This window comes from Aulonocara stuartgranti (genome assembly GCF_965226115.1).
Source record: "Aulonocara stuartgranti genome assembly, chromosome: 7".
In the NCBI taxonomy this organism is placed as follows: Eukaryota; Metazoa; Chordata; class Actinopteri; order Cichliformes; family Cichlidae; genus Aulonocara; species Aulonocara stuartgranti.
In genome coordinates, this window is record NC_138945.1 from 61,260,001 (window position 1) to 61,280,000 (window position 20,000).

At 41.6% G+C, this 20,000-nt stretch overlaps 3 protein-coding genes across 3 annotated transcripts in view; all 3 read left to right on the forward strand.

The window, feature by feature from the left end:
- LOC309712177 (DENN domain-containing protein 5B-like) overlaps positions 1–6,254 on the forward strand; it is a 17,622-nt gene extending 11,368 nt beyond the window's left edge. The window contains exons 8-22 of the mRNA XM_082542808.1: positions 23–173; positions 319–409; positions 504–623; positions 708–860; positions 987–1,065; positions 1,159–1,234; positions 1,349–1,477; positions 1,575–1,696; positions 1,937–2,082; positions 2,175–2,293; positions 2,782–2,969; positions 3,128–3,210; positions 3,643–3,769; positions 3,883–4,057; positions 4,772–6,254. Coding sequence (XP_082398934.1) covers positions 23–173; positions 319–409; positions 504–623; positions 708–860; positions 987–1,065; positions 1,159–1,234; positions 1,349–1,477; positions 1,575–1,696; positions 1,937–2,082; positions 2,175–2,293; positions 2,782–2,969; positions 3,128–3,210; positions 3,643–3,769; positions 3,883–4,057; positions 4,772–4,955 — 1,943 coding nt within the window. The 3' untranslated portion in view covers positions 4,956–6,254. The remainder of the gene's footprint in view (positions 1–22; positions 174–318; positions 410–503; positions 624–707; positions 861–986; positions 1,066–1,158; positions 1,235–1,348; positions 1,478–1,574; positions 1,697–1,936; positions 2,083–2,174; positions 2,294–2,781; positions 2,970–3,127; positions 3,211–3,642; positions 3,770–3,882; positions 4,058–4,771) is intronic.
- Positions 6,255–6,883: 629 nt separating this feature from the next.
- sinhcaf (SIN3-HDAC complex associated factor) lies at positions 6,884–13,512 on the forward strand. Its single transcript, XM_082538483.1, has 6 exons — positions 6,884–7,039; positions 9,474–9,601; positions 9,737–9,836; positions 9,935–10,058; positions 10,346–10,496; positions 11,278–13,512. The coding sequence occupies exons 2-6, from the start codon at positions 9,474–9,476 to the stop codon at positions 11,597–11,599; spliced, it is 825 nt and encodes a 274-aa protein (XP_082394609.1). The 5' UTR covers positions 6,884–7,039; the 3' UTR covers positions 11,600–13,512.
- Positions 13,513–15,226: 1,714 nt separating this feature from the next.
- On the forward strand, positions 15,227–18,183 carry kxd1 (KxDL motif containing 1). The gene is made up of 5 exons (XM_082538484.1): positions 15,227–15,360; positions 15,645–15,764; positions 15,886–16,038; positions 16,113–16,159; positions 17,240–18,183. The coding sequence occupies exons 2-5, from the start codon at positions 15,667–15,669 to the stop codon at positions 17,494–17,496; spliced, it is 555 nt and encodes a 184-aa protein (XP_082394610.1). The 5' UTR covers positions 15,227–15,360; positions 15,645–15,666; the 3' UTR covers positions 17,497–18,183.
- The last annotated feature ends 1,817 nt before the right edge of the window (positions 18,184–20,000 follow it).

Sequence of the window (20,000 nt, forward strand, 5' to 3'; positions counted from 1 at the left end):
TTGTTCACTTTTTTCTCTGCAGGTCAGACCATCGAGCGGAGGCTGCTGAAGGCCGACCACACAGCCATACACCCCCACCTGCTGGACATGAGGATTGGCCAGGGTCGTCATCACCCGGGCTACTTCCCTAAGCTGCAGGCGGATGTCCTTGCCCAGGCACAGAACACCAACAAGTGAGATTCGTTTCCTGCTGTTATTAAGATTAAATTAAAATCTGTTTCTAGTGAGTAATGAAAATAATTAAAACTTTATTTCCAGGCGTGACTGGTTTACTCTGATTTGTGTAAAATTATGGATTTTATTTTGCTGTGTCATCAGGTGGTCCAGTCGTGTCACAGCCTCTCGTAGGTCTGAACCCAAGAGATCCACAGTTTCTGATCAGTCAGGAGTGGACAACGAGCAGAGACAGGTACCTACAGTGTGTGTGTCAAAAAACACACACACAGATTAGCATGCAGGCTTCAAGGGGTGTGTGTCTAATATGTTACCTGTTTATTCAACAGAAATACACCTTTGCGAGGAAGAATCTCCGCCAGTCTAAACTACTTGACCTGACGCCTCAAGCTATCACTCAGACGCACCGGGAGTTTGTTGATGGGCTGCTCAGCGAGTGTCGTCTAAAGGTAAGCGCTCTCGTTAGGTGCTTAAAATAGGAATGTTCCTAATTATTTTACTCAAGGTTAATGCAAAAATCTTCTTCTTTTTAGACCAAACGGATGCTGAAGGAAAGGATGGGGAAGGAGAGTGTGGAACTGGGTCAGGGAGAGGCCAGCATCACAGGCCTGCAGGAAAACACACTCATCCACGGCCTGTGTGACCTGCTGGAGAGAACATGGGGCCACGGTCTGCAGGTGAAACAGGTGAGCTCACGTGGCATGCTAAGACCGCGCTGTATGTCTCCATGTGAAGAGACTGCCTAGAAAAATGTCTGGAATGGCAGATGATTGCATGCATGCTGGAAATTAACTACTGCTTATTGTGAACAGGGGAAGTCTGCTCTTTGGTCCCATTTGCTTCACTACCAAGCTGCCCAGGGTAAGACGGAGGCACCAGCTGAGTCTCCAGGTCAGAGCACAGCCCCCCGTCTGTACTGAGCTACTTTTGGAAATCACTGAAATAAGAATGGACTCATAATTGGTGCTTTTTCTGCCTTTTCAGGATCTAACTGTTCAGACCAGAGAACAGTTGATGATGGCACTTTGCCCCTGAGAGGATCGTTAATACAGGATATGAGGTAATGAGGCAGTTGATGAAAGGGGCTTTTAGTTTTCTAGATGAGCTCAGAGGATATTATTAGTGTAAAAGTTGAATATTGCAGCTCCTTTTAGCCGGTCTGTCGTTCTTCCAGGTTTATCCAGACCATGAGTGAGGGTCTGTCTGATGTGGGTCAGGCCCGAGCCTGGATCCACCTGGCTCTAGAGAAGAAAATACTATCCCAACACCTCAAAGAGCTGCTCACAAATCAGGAGCTGCTCCGGTAAGAGTTCACAGTTGATAAATAAACAGAAATATTGCTTTTTTATTAATTTAGTTTGCAGTATCACTGATATTGTTCTCTCTTGGGCCCCTGACAGGCAGCTGTACAAACCTCATGCATTCCTGCTCTGCGAGGAAGAAAGGGAGCAGTTTTTGTTCCACCTGCTCTCTCTAAACACCGTGGACTACCTCTGCTTTACACGTGTCTTCACCTCAGTCTGTAAGTCATGCGAGCTTGAACAGCAGAAAAAATTTTCTTTTGTGCTGTTTATTACGACAACCACACTAACTTCCTCCTTATTAACACGGATTAAAAGTGTCCCTGCAAAAAGACCCTCCCTCCAGACATCAAAGAGAAAACATGAAACCTAATGCCAAAATATATTGCAAGAAGAGTTGGGCAGTGGATAAAAAAAGAGGGACAAATGCATAAAACGTGATTTTGCGTGTCTCTCTCTAGGTATTCCATATCGTGTTGTTATAATACCCATGAAGAAGCTGAGCATCGCCATGGCAACAGTTGATCCTTGGGTGTGTGTGTCAGGAGAGTTGGGCGATTCTGGAGTTAGACAGATCCCAAAGAATACACAAGAAATTTTTTTCCAGGTTGGTATTCATCCCTCTGTTGTAACATCACAGCCGATGGAGACACAAACACAGAGAGCTGCTCTTACTGTGATTTGTGGTTTTGATTTCAGTGCAAGAACCTGGGCAGGCTGAGCACTCTGCAGCTGGGACAGGAGAACTCGGGCCTGCTGGCCAAGTGTCTCATTGACTGCGTGATGGTGTACAATGAGATTACAGGGCACACCTACAAGTAAGATTCGTCCTCTGATATTCTTCGGTCGTTGAAAGCTGCGTTTGACCTCGCACAGCATTTGATACTATGTTTATGAACATCAGCTCACAGGCTGATAGTGTGTTAAAAATATAATAAAGGCTAGATGATCCAGCTGTTCAAAATCTGATGTCTGAAATCTCTAAACACTTTAACCCAAAGGTTGCTTAGAAAAGCTGATGCAGAAAGTATGTAGCTGTTTTATGCAGAGGAAAAAGACTCTGTGAATTTGAATTTTCAAACCACTTTGATAGCTGAAGTTACATTATCTATAATATGTTTGTTTTTTGTTTTTTTTTTCGTTTTGACCCTAATGACTGCCTCAAGTTAAAACACAAAACCGTAGCAGATAATAGAAGGCTCTCCCTTCAGCCAAATCCTTAATTTTATTTTATTTTTTTATGTAGTCTTTATTCGTTTTTAAAATCTTGAATACAATGTAACGCTCAGTCTTTGTTTCTTGGAAGGTTCCCTTGCGGCCGATGGCTTGGTAAAGGCGTGGGGGACGGCAGCTTGGAAAGAGTCCTCATTGGTCAGCTGGTGTCACCTGGTGCGGAGGAGGATGCTGGAAGGTTGACAGGGACACCTCCTCCGGAGCTGGCCTCTCCTTCTCAGAGTGTGCGGACAGTCCTCGGATCACTTGGCAGCCGTAGCAGTACGTCCTGACAAAGAACACATTCTTTAGCACAATAGTTGACCTACTTGTTGAACGAGCAGATGATTCTGCTCCTGGATCACCTTTCTGTTCCCCTCTTAGTTTCATTATTCATCCTCGTGTTCCTGTTGCTAACTGCACTTCATTCATCTTCTCAGGGATGCCGTTTGTTGAAGTACAAGAGGACATGAGGGAGGCGGTAAATAACCTTGTGAAGCATTTCCACAAACCTGAACAAGAGGTGTGTGTATGCGTGTGTGAGACAAGTGCTATATTCGTTTTACTTGCCGGCTCACTAAGCTGAAAGGGTGACAAAATAGTTAATGCAGACAGGAGAATATTTGCAGCAACTGTCAGCCTCCCGCTGTGTTATTTTTATCTATAACATGGTTCATTACCCCGGCCTCTCCAGCGCGGGCCTCATTTGTTTCTCTTGTGTATCAGGCTAGCCTTTCTCATCTCCGTTAAGAGCACAGCAGAGACCTGATGCATCACTTGAGTTTGGCTATAAAAGGCTTCTAATTCATTTTAATAACATCTTTAGTACACAAGCTTTAATGTACATGCATACGTTCTGTTTACTTTAACAAATATGAGACTGTTATAAACAGTAACATGAGCTTTTGTTTGAAGTAGGTCTATTAACTCTCTGCTCCCATTCCTATCACCCCAGAGGGGAAACCTGACAGTCTTGCTGTGTGGTGAAGGAGGTCTGGTGCTTTGCTTGGAGAAGTTCCTCCTCCATGGTCTCAAATCCAACCGACTTTTTCAGAGGAATGTGTTCGTTTGGGACTTTGTGGGTAAGTGTAAATCAAAGAGGTGACGTCTATTTCCTGTCTTGATCTAGTGGGGAGTTAATCTGCATCTCAAGTTGCAAACTAAACTAAAAAGGGCCACCAATGCTTTCCCACAGAAAAGGCCGTGGCTTCCATGGAGACTGCTGATCAGATGGGTGACCTGCACGGATCAACACTGACAAAGGGCCCGCCCTGCGACCTGCTGTGCCACTACGTCAGTGCCATCAACGCCTCTCCTAGAAATATTGGAAAAGAGGGCAAATTCCAACTTTTTGTCTGTCTGGGAATTAGGTGAGCAGATTTTGAAACTCCCTTTGAAATCTGAATTGATGTTGTAAGAAAACATTTTGCAAGACACCCTCGTTCCTCAGGTGGAAGATGTTGTTAAAGCAATCACAGGCAGGAAGGTTATTTTCTTTTCTATTCTTTTATATAAAGCAGAATAATTTAAGCGGTCGTCGTCGTCGTCTTCTTCTGCTTTTGGCCAGATCATCTGTATCCATCTCACCCTGTCCCTAGCATCCTCCTCTGTCACACCAACCATCTGCATGTCCTCCTTCACTACATACATGAATCTTCTCTGTGGTCTTCCTCTTTTTTTCTTCCCTGGCATCTCCAAATTTATTGTCCTTTCTTCCACATATCCACTGTCCCTCCTGTGTCTAAATCATCTGGCCTCTTAACTTTGTCTTCAAACTGCTTAAACTGAGCTGTCCTTCAGATGCACTCATTTTTAATCTTGTCTGTCTGAGTCACTCCCATTGAAGATCTTAGTATCTTCAGCTCCACCTCCATTTGTTTCCCGTTTGTGCTACCACCTTCAAACCATACATCATAGCAGTTTGCAATGATAACAGTATAGTAGCTCAAGAATATTATTAAAGTTTAAGAATCATAGTTGACGCCCTGAATACAATTGACCTTGCAGTGCTTGAAAGCTTCAGCACGTTCTACAAACTTTATTTATGACCCCGTTATTGACCATCGGTGTTCTCGTCTTGGCAGGGACCGGCTTCTCTCTCTGTGGCTCCCCCTGCTGGCAGACTGTCCCCTCACAGCTCGGACATACGAGGACGGTGCTCTGCTGCGGGACCGTGCTGCTGTACACTCCCTCTCTCGCATGCTGCACACACTAAATGATTTCGCCATCACTCTGGAGACAGCACTGGTTAAAGGAGTTGACCTCTGACCTCTGAGTTTAGCAGCTACGCTGACAGATTCAGATATTCATCTTCCCAAGAGTGGGGAAGGGAGGTACATTTGGACATTTGGCGAAATGTGACTCTGTCATATCATCACGATCAGCAAAATGGACAGTGAGCTAGACAAAACCGCTGGCAACTCAAGCACCAAACATATTGCCTTGTTCACTGATGTACATGTCTTATATACTCTGATTGCTTCAGGAAATAGTCCTGTGCTTGTTTACACTGTGAAGTTCTGTTTCCTCGAGGAGAACTGGAGGGTTATTAATAAACTCACATCTACAGTCAATATTTTCCCTGCTCACGTCATTTATACTGTACCTAACACTAGGATAACCATTCCTGTCCTACTGCTGTGTTGTTTGCACTTGAATTTTAAACTAAGCACATGCATGGCCAGAATATGTTTGTTTTTTGTTTTTTATGTCTTTTGGTGTTGTATTCTCAAACGTCAGTTCTCAGGCCTTATTGTTATTACTATTATTACCATAATTATTTTTGATTTCATTTGATATTTTAGCAAATAGTCAAAACAAATTATTATACCCCTCTATAATGTTAAATTTTTATATATATATATAGATATGTTATGCTATTATTATACTGCGTAATGTCTGGCCTGTTTCTCATTGTTTATTTCAGTTTGGGGTCACATGTGACGCAGAGTTGTGCTCACGAAATCCTCAGTTGGTAAAACACTGGAACCAAACTGGTGTCCTAGTTGTGTCAGTTTAAATAGTCCTTGTCATTTTGTCAGAAAGCCCCCCCCCCCCCCTCCACTTCTCTCTGATTGTAAATATTTTGCTTCATCAGATCTTTGATAGGATTGTTTCATCCTTCCATCCCATGTTCCTATTTGTTGTTGGTGTACTGAATTTGTGACATATTTTTTTCCTCTACAAAGGCATCTTGTTTGTGTCTGCGTAACAACAATGGATCCCACTCCAGACACACTCTCTCCTGTGGACAGTTGTCATGCTGTTTTGTTTTTAAGCTCTTCAATTGTCTGCAAAAAAAGGGAGAGAGGGAGAGAGGGGGAAAAAAAATCAGACAATGAATAGAGTACATGTTCTCAAAACCGCTAGGTATTATGTTGATGTTGCATCCAATTAAACAGTTGAGGAATTATGAAAAATGCTGTCTCCTGCACTATCCCGCAAGCACTATGTAACCTATGATGACCAAGCCTCTTTTCTCCTTTAAATACAGATTAGAGAAAGCAATAAATAATGAACTGTTATTTATGAAGTGTGTGGTCAAGATTAAAGTTAAAATTGAAATAAGTGCCATTTGTTGATGTTTTTTGTGACGCTTATCTGAAATATCTGATGAGACTCTTGGATTAAAATGATTGCCAGCTATTAAAAGGTTGACTTTACTACTATTACACTGATGCTGATGAAGAATCTTGCTCTTATAAACTTGGTAAATGTAAAAACAAAAATACAACTATGTGATTTTTGGTTTTTTTGTTTTTTTTGTTTTTTATACTCAAGGCGCTAATAATTTTTTTTTTAATTTCTGCATTGCTGTTAGCCTTAAACTGACCACTGGATGGAGACTTACGTTCACCCACCTTTTATTTACTACTAATCTGATCCGTTCAAATCAACAAAAAGCCCCATTGCCGTCCAAGACGCCAAGCCCCCTGAAAAACCGTAGGCCTCCAGACGAGCCATCTGGCGTCCTGTAGTAAAACAACAGGCGCCGCCCCCTTGCTTACATTCTCCAATGTGCCATAGCAACCGGGGCCGAGCCCCCTGTTCCCGCGCAATGTTCCCATCCTTATAAGGCCAGTAGAATGCAGACGCACGCATACGTCATACGTCGTTTATGTAAATAGTTTGATTGAAGAAAAAGGAAAAAAAAGCCCTCGTCTCTACTCTGAAATGGAGGTGTGGATACCACGCATGCGCACAATAGTCCACAACTCTAGTCCCGTCCACAAGCGCAGACATCAACAAGAGAGCGGGTTACCGATGAGGGTAGATGTTCATAAGTCACAGCGTAACGACGCGGTATTCGGACTGTTATTACTTTGGATCAGCTCCACACAACTCGCAGAAAGGTAACGATTGTCTGTGTTCGTCTGGCCTCGTCTTTAAAAAGCCTTTTAAAAGTGTTCGCCGCGCTTTTCAGGGCCGTAATTCAGAAACAAGCTTCGAGATGCCTCACGAACAATTGCTCTTTTTTTATTTTTAAGGCCTGCTGCGCGGACCCGACTTGGTGGTCAGCGGTATTTGTAGGTCACCTTAGAAACAACGAAACTAACCGGGCAAAGTGGGAGGAAAGCGGGAAAAGCGCAAATGTGCGTTTAAAATGCGTTTGAAGGGGCTTTCACGTGCGGGCACGAAGAGGAGCAGGGGGGGATGGCTGCTGGTGCTCGTGCTCCTGCTGTTATTATTATGGGTTGGCTCGGCGCATTTCGGCGACAATTTATCGGTAATGTAAACGTGGTAAAGTGGGTTAATGTGAGCGTCTGGGCTGCAAATGTTTTCTTGTACAGAAGGAGACAAGCGTGGATGCAGTGTGCCGCACATTTTCTGTCTGCTAGGCAAGCCAAGTTGAACCTCTCACGCCCACCCGGAGCGGAGATGCGTCTCAGCACGCGGCCACCGCTGTCAACAAAACCGCTCCCGCGAGCGCAAAGTAGTCCCCAACCAAAGCAGGAAAGCCAAGCTGGATAAAAAATGTGGTTTGTGGGAGAAACCGGAGAGAAAAGCGACTTTCCGAGAGCCGCCGCTTTGAACTTGCCGCACATGTAGCCGATTGTGGATTGTTGCAGTGACGCGGCTCTGGAATAACAAAGAGTAAAGATCAAATTACACATTTATTTCAGAGCAGCTCCCCTTTAACACCAAGCCCGCCGATTTTATTTGTTATTTTTTGTGCTCTCGAAACACGTTAGTCCGAGTTTATCCCCTAGCATAAAGTTGAGGTATAAACTCGGCATCGTGGAAGCGGAGGATGGTCATCATAAAATGGGTGCGCATGAAGCAGGTCGTGTGGCATGCCATGCTTCCTCGCTGGCGGAGTGGGCGGTGAAAATTGGCGACTTGCACTTTTCTCTCGATGAAAAAGAGGACATTGCTCGGTGTCTTCTTTTATTCTGAAAGGCGAGGGTGTTATTCGTGCGAGTTCGGCAGCTTTTCGCGGTGATTTTTCTTTCTTTTTAGCGTTTGTTTTAAATGTTGCAGTTTTTGCGGAAAATCGCATCACACCCCCTTCGCCACATTGCCTCCGCCTTTGAAGTGTGTTGCCATGTTGAGTTGCGTCACGTACTGTATTTTGCTGCAGAGATCGTCTGTAATTTACAGATGAGGCACGCGAAGGGTAGAAACAAATTAGTTTCTACCCTTTATTATTTAGTTTTATTATTTAAATTGCTTGGTTACATTTTCTTTTTTGAATGAATGCTGCTTTCTTAGCTTTCGAAGTGCAAGTTAGGTGCACGTCTTGTTTAAAAGGACTTTAGTATAGAAAAACAATGTTTGCACTTCACTACAAATAAAACTGCGCAACAGTAAAGTGCTATTGAATCTCTTCTGTTGTTGTATAGGAACTATACCACGTGAAATCGTTTATAAATTAAGGTATAGCCCATTTTTTCCCCACAGTTAATATATTAGCTGTGTCACAGGTTAGAATAAGTGCCAGAGTTGGTATTCCTTTCTCAATGCAACTTACTTCATGTCGGCTTGTGTTGCTTTTTAAACTGACCTCTCCACAGAAATGCCCAATATCTAGTATCTGATTTAATCATGCAGAGTGAGAGTTCTTCGCCATTTTCCTGCTCTTTTTTACTCTCTATGGCACCGCACTGTCAGAAGACCCCGAGGACTGATGGCAAGAGGAGAAAAAAAAGCCCAGTCTGGGGGGCGCGGCTCACAGTTTTTGCCGCAGTTCAGGTCTACATGTGCCGTAGAGATTAAATTTTGCCTAGCAACATAAATCATAATTCCTGTGCACGCTTATTACATTTCGAGTAATTTCCCCCGGACGCAGTGATGTATAATATTTTACTGGCATTTCTCTAGTAACGCGGTACACATTTTGCAGTTTGTCTTTCCACCTCGTGACGAATAACGCATCTTGTGCGGCCCGGAGGCTCGCACTGATTGCGTGCCTAAATCTTATTTTGGGTTTCCAAAACGAAGCGTGAATCCCGTGAGCGCAGCATGGTGACATTATCTGTCTGACACGCTGTCTGACTGTTGACCTACTTCCCCCACTCTGTCTCTCCTTCCATGTGGGTCAAAGCGGAGAGATGCTCCAGCAAAACTGCTTTCCGTGAACATTGTTGGCGATTAAACACATTTTTGTCTGCTCACTGCAGACTTAACTGAAATTTGTGCTTCACCTCTGACCTGCACTGCAAATGTAGGGGTGAAGGGAGTATTCTCCTCCACCCCCACCTCCTCCTGCTGCTGCAGCAGTAAACACTCGGTGCACACTGATCATATGTAAACATTTAACCCCCCTTTTTTCTCCCCTGAATGCAGATGTTTGGCTTTCACAAGCCTAAAATGTACAGGAGTTTGGACGGCTGCTGCATCTGCCGTGCAAAGTCGTCAAGCTCTCGTTTCACAGACAGCAAGCGCTATGAGAAAGACTTCAGGAGTTGCTTTGGGTAAGAGATACACCTGAGCATGTGCGGGGCTGCAGGCAAACCATACCTGTCATGGTTTTTTGGCTGTGCACGTCATATTGATGCTAAAGATTTTCCATTTTTTCCTCCTCATCACAAACTGAAATTGTCTTCCAGACTGAGCGAAAGCCGGTCTGGAGAAATCTGTAATGCCTGCGTGCTCCTTGTGAAACGGTGGAAAAAACTCCCTGTGGGAACCAAGAAGAACTGGAACCATGTGAGTTTCAGTGCTGACAGCATGACCGGCCTATCACTTTATGGTGATGATAAAACCCAAATTATATAAATTCGTCCGGTTTCCTGTCCCTCATCCAGGTTGTTGATGCCAGAGGAGGTCCCAGCTTAAAGTTAACTTCCAGGCCCAAGAAAATAAAGTCCATCTCCAAGAAAGCACGGCCAAGCCAGATCAACAGGCTTCAGAAAGAGCTGAAAAGACACAGTAAGTAATTATGATGTATATTTGAGGAAAATGGTAAAGTCATGACAAAATAATGGCTAAAAAAAGGTAGGTTTGGAAAGGTGTTTATTTCTGTGGGATCGGGACATTAAAAATACACCAGCACACATCTGTTTGTACCACAACGTTTCAGTTTTACTTTACCTTTCCTTTCCAGGCGCACTGGGTTAATGGATTGTAGTAGCACTCCTGTTACTTCATTCAGGTTTTTTCAGGTTTTAAAAAAAATATACATATATATATATTATTTGTCCTATTCTGTCCTCTAGACTCAGATGCCCACAGCACCACCTCCAGTGCCTCCCCTGCTCAGTCTCCCAGCTACAGCAACCTGTCAGACGAGGGGTCCGACACAGAGCTCAGCCCAGGATCCAGCCGCTCCCCCGTTTTCTCATTTCTGGACCTAACATACTGGAAGAGGTAAGGCGGACAGTGAAGCACTTCTTTAATCTACAGGTTTAATTTTTAGAATAATCTACTACAAGTGGTTTAACTGTATATAAACCTTCAAGCCTTCGCCTGCTTTACATATACAGGTGAAACTCCCACCGATGCCCCACCCTGCTGGATTACAGTGACATTAAAGGGATTTCTTTATGTATTTAGCTTAATATTACTAACTGTTACTTGCTTATTACTGTATGTAAATAATTTTGTTTGTTCGTTTTGGGTCATTAACTAATAGTTGCATTTATTTTTAGTGACAATTTTCCAGGTTTGTTATAAATGTATTTAGGATTTGAGTTTACTTTTACCTTCCAGACAATCTGTAATGTTTTATTGGCAAAGTTTGTAGAGATTTTGAAACTTGCTTGAGACCAGTAATCTATCAAAGCATGAAAATATATTTTACAAAAAAACCCTAAAATGTTGCATTTTTAAAATAGATTTAATAACTGACTTTTGATCTTTGACTTGTTTTTCAATACATTTTTAAAAATTTCGTTTTTCTTAGAGCATTTTTTGTGGTGCCTGATGTTTTATATATTAAGCCTAATGCACATCTTTTTGTTTGTCAGACAGAGAAACAACAGGAAAATGCATTCATTTCTGTCAAATACTCAATACTACCTTTAACACATGAAGTGCCATGCTAATCGAGGATAACCCAGATTCAACACTGAATGCATTTTAATGCAATTAAATAACAGTAAACACACAGAGCCATAATGCTTTCTGTCTCATTTCATGCTCTCTGCAGGCAAAAGGTGTGCTGTGGAATAATCTACAAGGGGCGCTTTGGGGAGGTGCTCATCGACCCCCACCTGTTCAAACCGTGCTGCCGCAACAAACGACAACAACAACAGCAGCAGAAGCAACAACAGCAGCAGGAGGAGGAGGAAGAGGAGGAGGACGAGGAAGAAGAGGTGGAGGCAGAGGAAGGTCGGGTGTGTGTGGAAAAATCCCAGATGGGAGAGGAAGTGAAGGAGATGGCAACTTGTGGTGAAAGTGCAGAGTCTGCTCAGCTGCATGTTGCATCGCCACCAGTCAGGAGTGAGGTGGTGGGGGAGGAAGGGTGGTAAAGTCACCCCCCCACACACACACACATCTCTGAAGAAATCTTGAGGTGCTGTTTTTTTTCTCTCAAGCACTTATAGAAAAAAGTGGCCTCAGATTGCCTTCAGTTACAAAGCAGCTGAAAAATCCTTTCTCCATAATGAGGATTGTTGATTGCATTTAAATGATAACTTATGGACTGTTGTGTTTCTCCGTTGTCTGTCTTTACTTTGTATTTAATATTTTTGCCATCCCGACGATGGACCATCATACTCGGTGTAATTGATCTACTTTGAAATGCTGGAGCTCCACTTTGCTGGTACATTTTTATCAGATTTTATTCCAAAACGCAATACATCCACTTATTTACAGAAAAAAAGGTGCTACTTAAAGCTCACAAACACAGCTGAACCCATCTCAGTGAAGATGTTTTATAAGCATATATGTTAAGATGACTAATATAATGGGGTTAATTAATTTTGGTTTCTTTGTTCAGAGTTGATATCTGAGTTTGTTTGGGGTTTTTTTTTTTTTTTAATGGTGGATATCTCCCGTTTTGGAATGAATGACACTGTACACTGATGGAGCACAGACCTGTACAGTAACCCTCTGTTTTTCTGTCTGCTCACGACAACATCCCCTCCTAACAAAGAGTTTGTGGTTTTTAGACTGGATTAGCGTTTCTGTGTGTAAATACGTATGGGTCCCATTTGAATAAGGCCTATTCACAGCTTCAACAGCAAATACACCAGCCTTAATTATGTGTTACAGACAGCGCTAGTGTTAAATCTGCATTGGTATAAGGAACAAAAAGGGACAGTACAAATATTTATTGTGGCCTCAGCAACACACACAGTGCATTTTTGCATGAATGGCAAGCCCACTCATCCAAAAGACCAACTGATCTGATGTATGAGTCTTCTAAAAATTGCATGGCCTTATAAAAAATTGTAAATCTTACTTTTATTTTTTTGGATCCATTTTTCTGAAGTTTTAACTTATTTTTATATGTAAAAAAAAAAAACAAATAAAAGTGTCTTTGCATAATAATACCACACAATACAACAGCAAAACACAAAAATCGGTCTATCAGTCATTTTAGCAATATCGATATCAGTGATTTCCATCATTCCCGGGTCAGTATACGGTAAAAGACTTTATACAAGCTAAAATTCTATGCCATTGCCTCTTATATACCACAAATGTGTTGTGATATATTGCCTAATATTACTTTATTTATCAAATGAAAGCCAAAGCACATTGAAATTCACCCAATGTCAAATCAATGCAGGTTTTCTATGGACACTTGTGCTTGTCCGAGGTCATTTATATGTATGTTTTAAAAATAACACTAATATGAAATTTCATACATGTGATGTTGTAGTCAGGAGCAGCGGGTGTGTTATGTACATAAGGGGTTGGATGAGTCATATGACTCTTTATATAGGTTTCATTATTTATTTATTTCATATTTATTTGTATCCTTACTTAGAGAAGTGAATTCTTTTCATCTTTAGCTTACTCATAGTACGGTTTTATTCATCAGAAGTCGAATGTTATTCTCACGCAGGCTTTGGTTAACATTGCATTCAATTAGTGGTTGTCAATATTTGTGAAATGTTGTTAAATATTTATTTGCTCATCGGTTGAGTTGCGTGCAACCTAACTTATTCTGTATCATCACTTTGGATTTTTATCATGTAGACTGAAACAGCTGATAGATTGCAACCAAACTGTACTTCTCCCTTTTTACCTTGTAGCTTAAAAATGTCACAGAATAGTAGGATACAATAGTAGGATACATAACTCTAGATTTGCATGTATTGTTGCTATGCATTTACTTAACTTACAAGTTAGACAAAATGGTTTTGTATTTTTTATACATCATGTACTTTTTTTTTTTACTTTTCCCTTAATAAAAAGTAATTTTGTGAGCTTTCTGGATGTATGGAGTGACTGAATTTATTGGTGTAAGACGGAAAGGGAGAGAAAGAGGGACGTTATCTTCTAAATATGGGAGTGCATGTCATAATTACATTATACATATACACCTGTCTAACTGAGGCAAATCTCTAATCAGCAAGCCAGATTGCAAATGTAGCACATTTCCCACCATGTTACGTATCAGTGTGAACATTTCAGCTGATCTGCTGGGTTTTACCCGCACAAACATCTCTAGGGTTTACAGATAATGATCTTAAAAAGAGAATAGCCAGTGAGTGAAAATGTCAGACTGCCTTGAGCTGATAGGAAGCAACAGTGACTCAAATAACCACTCATCGTTACTATTAAAGTATGCAGTAGAGCATCTCTGAGTGCATAACATGTTGACCACCAAAGCAGATGGGCCACAGCAGCAGAAGACCTCAACGTGTGCCACTCCTGTCAGCTAAGAACAGCCTATTTGCAGAGGCTCACCAAAACTTGATAGTAAAAAGTTTGAAAAAATGTTGCTCTAGTTTTGCTGCAGTGGTAATGGTGGAGAGTGGTAAGGTTAGAATTTGGCATAAACAGCATGAACCCATTCTGCCTTGTATGAAAGATTCAGGCTGCTGGTGTGGTGACTATTTCCTTAACACACTTTGAGCCACTTAGCACCAATTGAGTACTGTTTAAATACCACAGCCTTCACGGGTATTGCTGCCAAACCTGTCCATTGCTTTATGACCACAGTGTACACATCTAATGGCTGATTTCCACAGGATATGTCACAAAACCAAGTCACAAAATTCAAATAATCTTTGACTGGTTTCTTGAGTATGACAAAGAGTTCATTGTACTCAAATGACCTCCACATGCATCAGATCACGATCTAGTAAATCTTTGGGATGTGGTAGAACAGGAGATTCACATCATGGATCTGCAGCTGGCAAATCTGCAGAAATTGTGTGATGCCATAATGTCAATCTGAACCAAAATATCTCAGAACTGATTGAAGCACCTTGCTGAATCTATGCCACAAAGAAGCAGTTCTGAAGCAAAAGCAGTTCTATTACACTATTACACTATTTTTTTTAAGAGAGAGAAACATAGCAGTTCAAATGTACACGAGGCTAATTATGTTGCTGCTCTTCAAGTTCACTGTAAGGCTTAAACATTAAAGGTCATATACACTCGAAATATATTCCATGCATGCATTCGTTTTTCCTCGCATAGTTGTGCTGCAGCCTATCCTAACTGTCACCGGGCGAGAGGCGGGATATATCCCGGACAGGTCTCAAAATATGTCGTGTATTTCATTGTCACTGAAACTTCCGTCCATGACTTGCAAACAATAATGCAATTAAGAACTTTCTCTTCTGCAGCGACCAAAACAAAATACTGTCAGAAAGTACCTTAAATAAAGAACAGCAGCTCAATAAAATAACATTATAATGACAAAAGAAGACATTTCACTAAAGTCAAGAATGATCTCAGTTAAACAGAAGAAATTGTCTGGAATCATATTAGCTCAGTAGGGAAAAAACAAATAAAATTGCGGAAGAATGGCACGTAAAAACGAAATAAAACACAATGACGTGGCTCAGTAGAATTAAACATATCGATTTAATTTTAATTCACTGAAAAATATATAAGTTAATATAAACAGCTTATTAACGAAAACTAATGAAAAAACAACAACGAAAATAAACAAACAAAACCTTAGACCGGAAGCGTTGGTCTCGTGACAGGAACTTGAAAAACATATGGAAGTGGGTTGTTTTTGTTTCACAGCCAGGTGTCAAATATAGTCTTAATCTGCTGCGTAGTCGTCCAAACTCTACAGATAGCCATCGTCCGAGCTCAGGTAAGTAATGTAAACTTTGTAGTTGCATTTATTATTATTACGGCTCGGTAGCTAGCGTACTAATCTTGCGGTGGTTGGTTTGGGGTGCTAACGGGGAGCTGGAGGGCAGTTAAACACCGGCACAGCATGCGGTGAATAAACAATTCACAGCTGGAATTGACTGTCTCTGATTTAATTAGCGTTTACAAATCTAGCTTATTTCTTTCTCGTTGATTAAATGCCTGTTTTTACATTTCTGGATATTTTTGGCTCATGCAGTTATGAATAAATGTTTCCAATTGCAGTTTTTTCGGCTTGCTCGTCATCATGGTGGAGCACACGGCATCTGACGTGTTCTGCAATCGGATGCTGAGCATGGTCAACTCTGAGGATGTTAACGCCATCATCCAGGCTCAGAGACACATGTGAGTACCAGACTGGGCCCAGTGGTGCCATGAAATATAAACTATGTCTGCTGTTTGGGGTCGTTTCATTTGTGTCTGAGATTAAGATTTCTGTTTCTCTGGTTAACTGTTGTGAAAACAGGCTCGACCGTTTTGAGAAAACCAATGAAATGCTGATCAACTTTAATGGGCTGTCTAATGTACGCCTGCAGCAGATGAACGAGCGTTTCCTACTCCACACTCGCACTCTTGTGGAGATGAAGAAAGATCTGGACAGCATCTTTAGAAGGATCAGGTTAGTGTCTACTACTCCCACCATGCAAAAACAAAAAATACACCTTTAATCACAGGCTTTCTCTGCCTCTCCAGGACACTAAAAGGAAAGATAGCTAAGCAGTATCCAGAAGCTTTCAGCAGTGAGTTGTTTGATTTGTATTCATCACAACTTGATTTCTTTCTTCTTCTTTTTTTTCATATTTCACACTTGCATGTTTCAGATTATCAAGTAAATGGTAATATTACACAAATATAATCAGAATAAATACAAAATGCAGTTTTTAAATGATGATTTCATTTATTGGGGGGGGAAAGCCATCCGATCTCACCTGGCTCTCTGTGGATATTTAATTACCCCCTCCCCACCCCTTGAAACTTGAATTAACTGTGATTAAGTTCACTTTCATTAGCCTCACTAGTGGCCTGATTACTGCTGGAATTGTTGAATCAGTAAATTACTAAACCTGACAAAGTGAGGTAAGCTTAAAGATCTCAAAAAACGGCAGCTCATGCCACAATATAAAGAAACAGCTGAGAAACACAGTTGACTGATATTTCAGGTTACCAAACCATTTCCTGCGAACCACAAAGAGAACCAAAATCTGCAAATGGAGAAAACGATGGTGAACCTTCCCAGGAGAGGGTGGCCTACAAAAATTACTTGAGAGTAAATCAACGACTCATTCAGCAGATCAGAGAAGGCCCCAGGACAACATTTGAGATCAGTTATAGTCAGTGTTCATGAATCAACAATAAGAAAGTAACTAGAGAAAAATGGCATCTATGGGAGAGTTCCAAGGCTAAAACCACTGCTGACCCAAAAGAAAACACCAAATCATCTTCTCTCACAAAAATATTTACATCAAGAAAATAATCTGAGGATTGATGAGACTTAAGTTAAACTTAAAAGGTTGCAGTCCCTTTTTATTTGGTGTAAAACTAACAGAGCACTTGACTGTAGTTCTTGCTGCCAAGGGTAACAGTTTATACGTTTATCAGGTTTATTTATTCACACAGGACCAGGTAGGTTTAGATGAGGTTTAGATGGCAAACATGCATTTTGTACTTAGTCGGATTATCTTGGTCTAATATTAAAATTTGCTTAATGATCTTAAACATGTGTAACAAATATGCAAATAACTAAGAAATCAGGAAGAAGCTAAATATGTTTTCGCGGCACTGTAAATTGAATTTTTTAAACAATGTATTTTTCCTGACAGACATCCATGAGTCGCCCATTTCTGAGGAAGATGATGATGAATTTGACCCAGTTCCCCCAAGCATTGCCACAACTACTACCACAGCCACCTCAGAGCAGAGCACAGAGTCATGTGACACAAGTCCAGATGTGATCTCGCCCACTGTGAGCAGATGCTCTGAAGAGCTCTCTCAGGAGCCACCTGACACGCCCACCTCTGACTTCCTAGAGACAGCTGTCCTGCAGGACGAGGGTCCTGACTCAGTCCCTGCAGAATAGTGAACAGTTAATGGGTCACTTTAAACTTCTTTTTTTTCAGGAAGTCTTGTTGTATAATTGCATGTGCACTTGCCACTGTAATGTTTGCGGTCATTTGTTTGTTTGATGTTTTGAGGTGGCTTTGCACTGTCAATGAGAAACATGCTTTTTTTTTTTTTTGCCATACATAATTGTGTTGTGCTAGCATAGCACCACAATAATGCAGAAAATACTTGAACTTGTATAATACACCACTGTATATCTGTATGTGTATAACTATACAGCAAACCTGAGCAAAAGCCTGTGTGTACGAAGAAGTTCTCATCATGTCAACATAAATAACAGATACAAAATCTAGTCTCACTCTGAATATTGGTAGTTAGTTTTTGCAAATGTTTATTGCACTTGTTGCAGCATTGTTATTCAGCAGTCTCCTGTTAACCCTATATATAATTTATTTCCCATAAAACCAGGAAATATGTTTATCAGCACCTTCATGAGTGTGTCCGACTGCTAGTTACAGATATCATTTGGTTTAAAAGTGTAAAACTAAATATATTTATTTTTTTATACTGCTACATAACAATATTAATTTGAAAAGCAAAGATGCTAAAGCTAAAATAAGTAATGGTATACGGTAATGGAAGCGCTGGAGAGTTCTAGTTGTTGCAATTTTACACTTGAATAAAATTGCATTTTTCTGCTGAACAGTGTATGAGCCCTCATTAACAAAACTCAGTTTGTATACTAAACTTCTCACATGTTAATAACAACGAATCTCTTGATGCTAATTTCACCATTGAGAATTGTAATGGTGTCTTTTTAAAATGGATCTTTGTCCATGTTAGAATATGTATGTATGTGTGTGTGTATATGTATATACATGTATATATCCATCCATCCATCCATCCATCCATTCGCTTCCGCTTATCCTTTTCAGGGTCGCGGGGGGCGCTGGAGCCTATCCCAGCTGTCATAGGGCGAGAGGCGGGGTACACCCTGGACAGGTCGCCAGTCTGTCGCAGGGCCAACACACAGGGACAGACAACCATTCGTGCTCACATTCACTCGCACATTCACACCTAATGGCAATTTGGATTTTCCAATTAACCTATCCCCACAAGCTGCATGTCTTTGGACGGTGGGAGGAAGCCGGAGTGAACCCACGCAAACACGGGGAGAACATGCAAACTCCACACAGAAAGACCCCGGCCTGATGTTGGAATTGAACTCAGGACCTTCTTGCTGTGCGGCAACAGTGCTAACCACCGTGCCACCGTGCTGCCTCTCTCTCTCTCTCTCTCTCTATATATATATATACACACATATATATACACATATACACACATATATATACATATATACATACATACATATACATATATACATATACACATATACACATATACATACATACATATACACACATACATATACACACATACATATATACATATACACACATATATATATACATATATATACACATATATATATATACATATATATATATATATATACATATATATACACACATATATATGTGTGTATATATATATATATATACACACACACACACACGTATATATATATTATATGTATATATATATATATATATATATATATAAAAAACACCCAGCACGCCCCTGCGGGCGGTTTATCCTTCAAGCTCGGGTCCTCTACCAGAGGCCTGGGAGCTTGAGGGTCCTGCGCAGTATCTTAGCTGTTCCCAGGACTGCGCTCTTCTGGACAGAGATCTCCGATGTTGTTCCCGGGATCTGCTGGAGCCACTCGCCTAGCTTGGGAGTCACCGCACCTAGTGCTCCGATTACCACGGGGACCACCGTTACCTTCACCCTCCACATCCTCTCGAGCTCTTCTCTGAGCCCTTGGTATTTCTCCAGCTTCTCGTGTTCCTTCTTCCTGATATTGCTGTCATTCGGAACCGCTACATCGATCACTACGGCCATCTTCTTCTGTTTGTCTACCACCACTATGTCCGGTTGGTTAGCCACCACCATTTTGTCCGTCTGTATCTGGAAGTCCCACAGGATCTTAGCTCGGTCATTCTCCACCACCCTTGGGGGCATCTCCCATTTTGACCTCGGGACTTCCAGGTTATACTCCGCACAGATGTTCCTGTACACTATGCCGGCCACTTGGTTATGGCGTTCCATGTATGCCTTGCCTGCTAGCATCTTGCACCCTGCTGTTATGTGCTGGATTGTCTCTGGGGCATCTTTACACAGCCTGCACCTGGGGTCTTGCCTGGTGTGATAGACCCCAGCCTCTATGGATCTTGTGCTCAGAGCTTGTTCTTGTGCTGCCATGATTAGTGCCTCTGTGCTGTCTTTCAGTCCAGCTTTGTCCAGCCACTGGTAGGATTTCTGGATATCAGCCACCTCCTCTATCTGCCGGTGGTACATACCGTGCAGGGCCCTGTCCTTCCATGATGGTTCCTCGTCTCCCTCCTCTTTCTTGGGTTTCTGCTGCCTGAGGTATTCACTGAGCACTCGGTCAGTTGG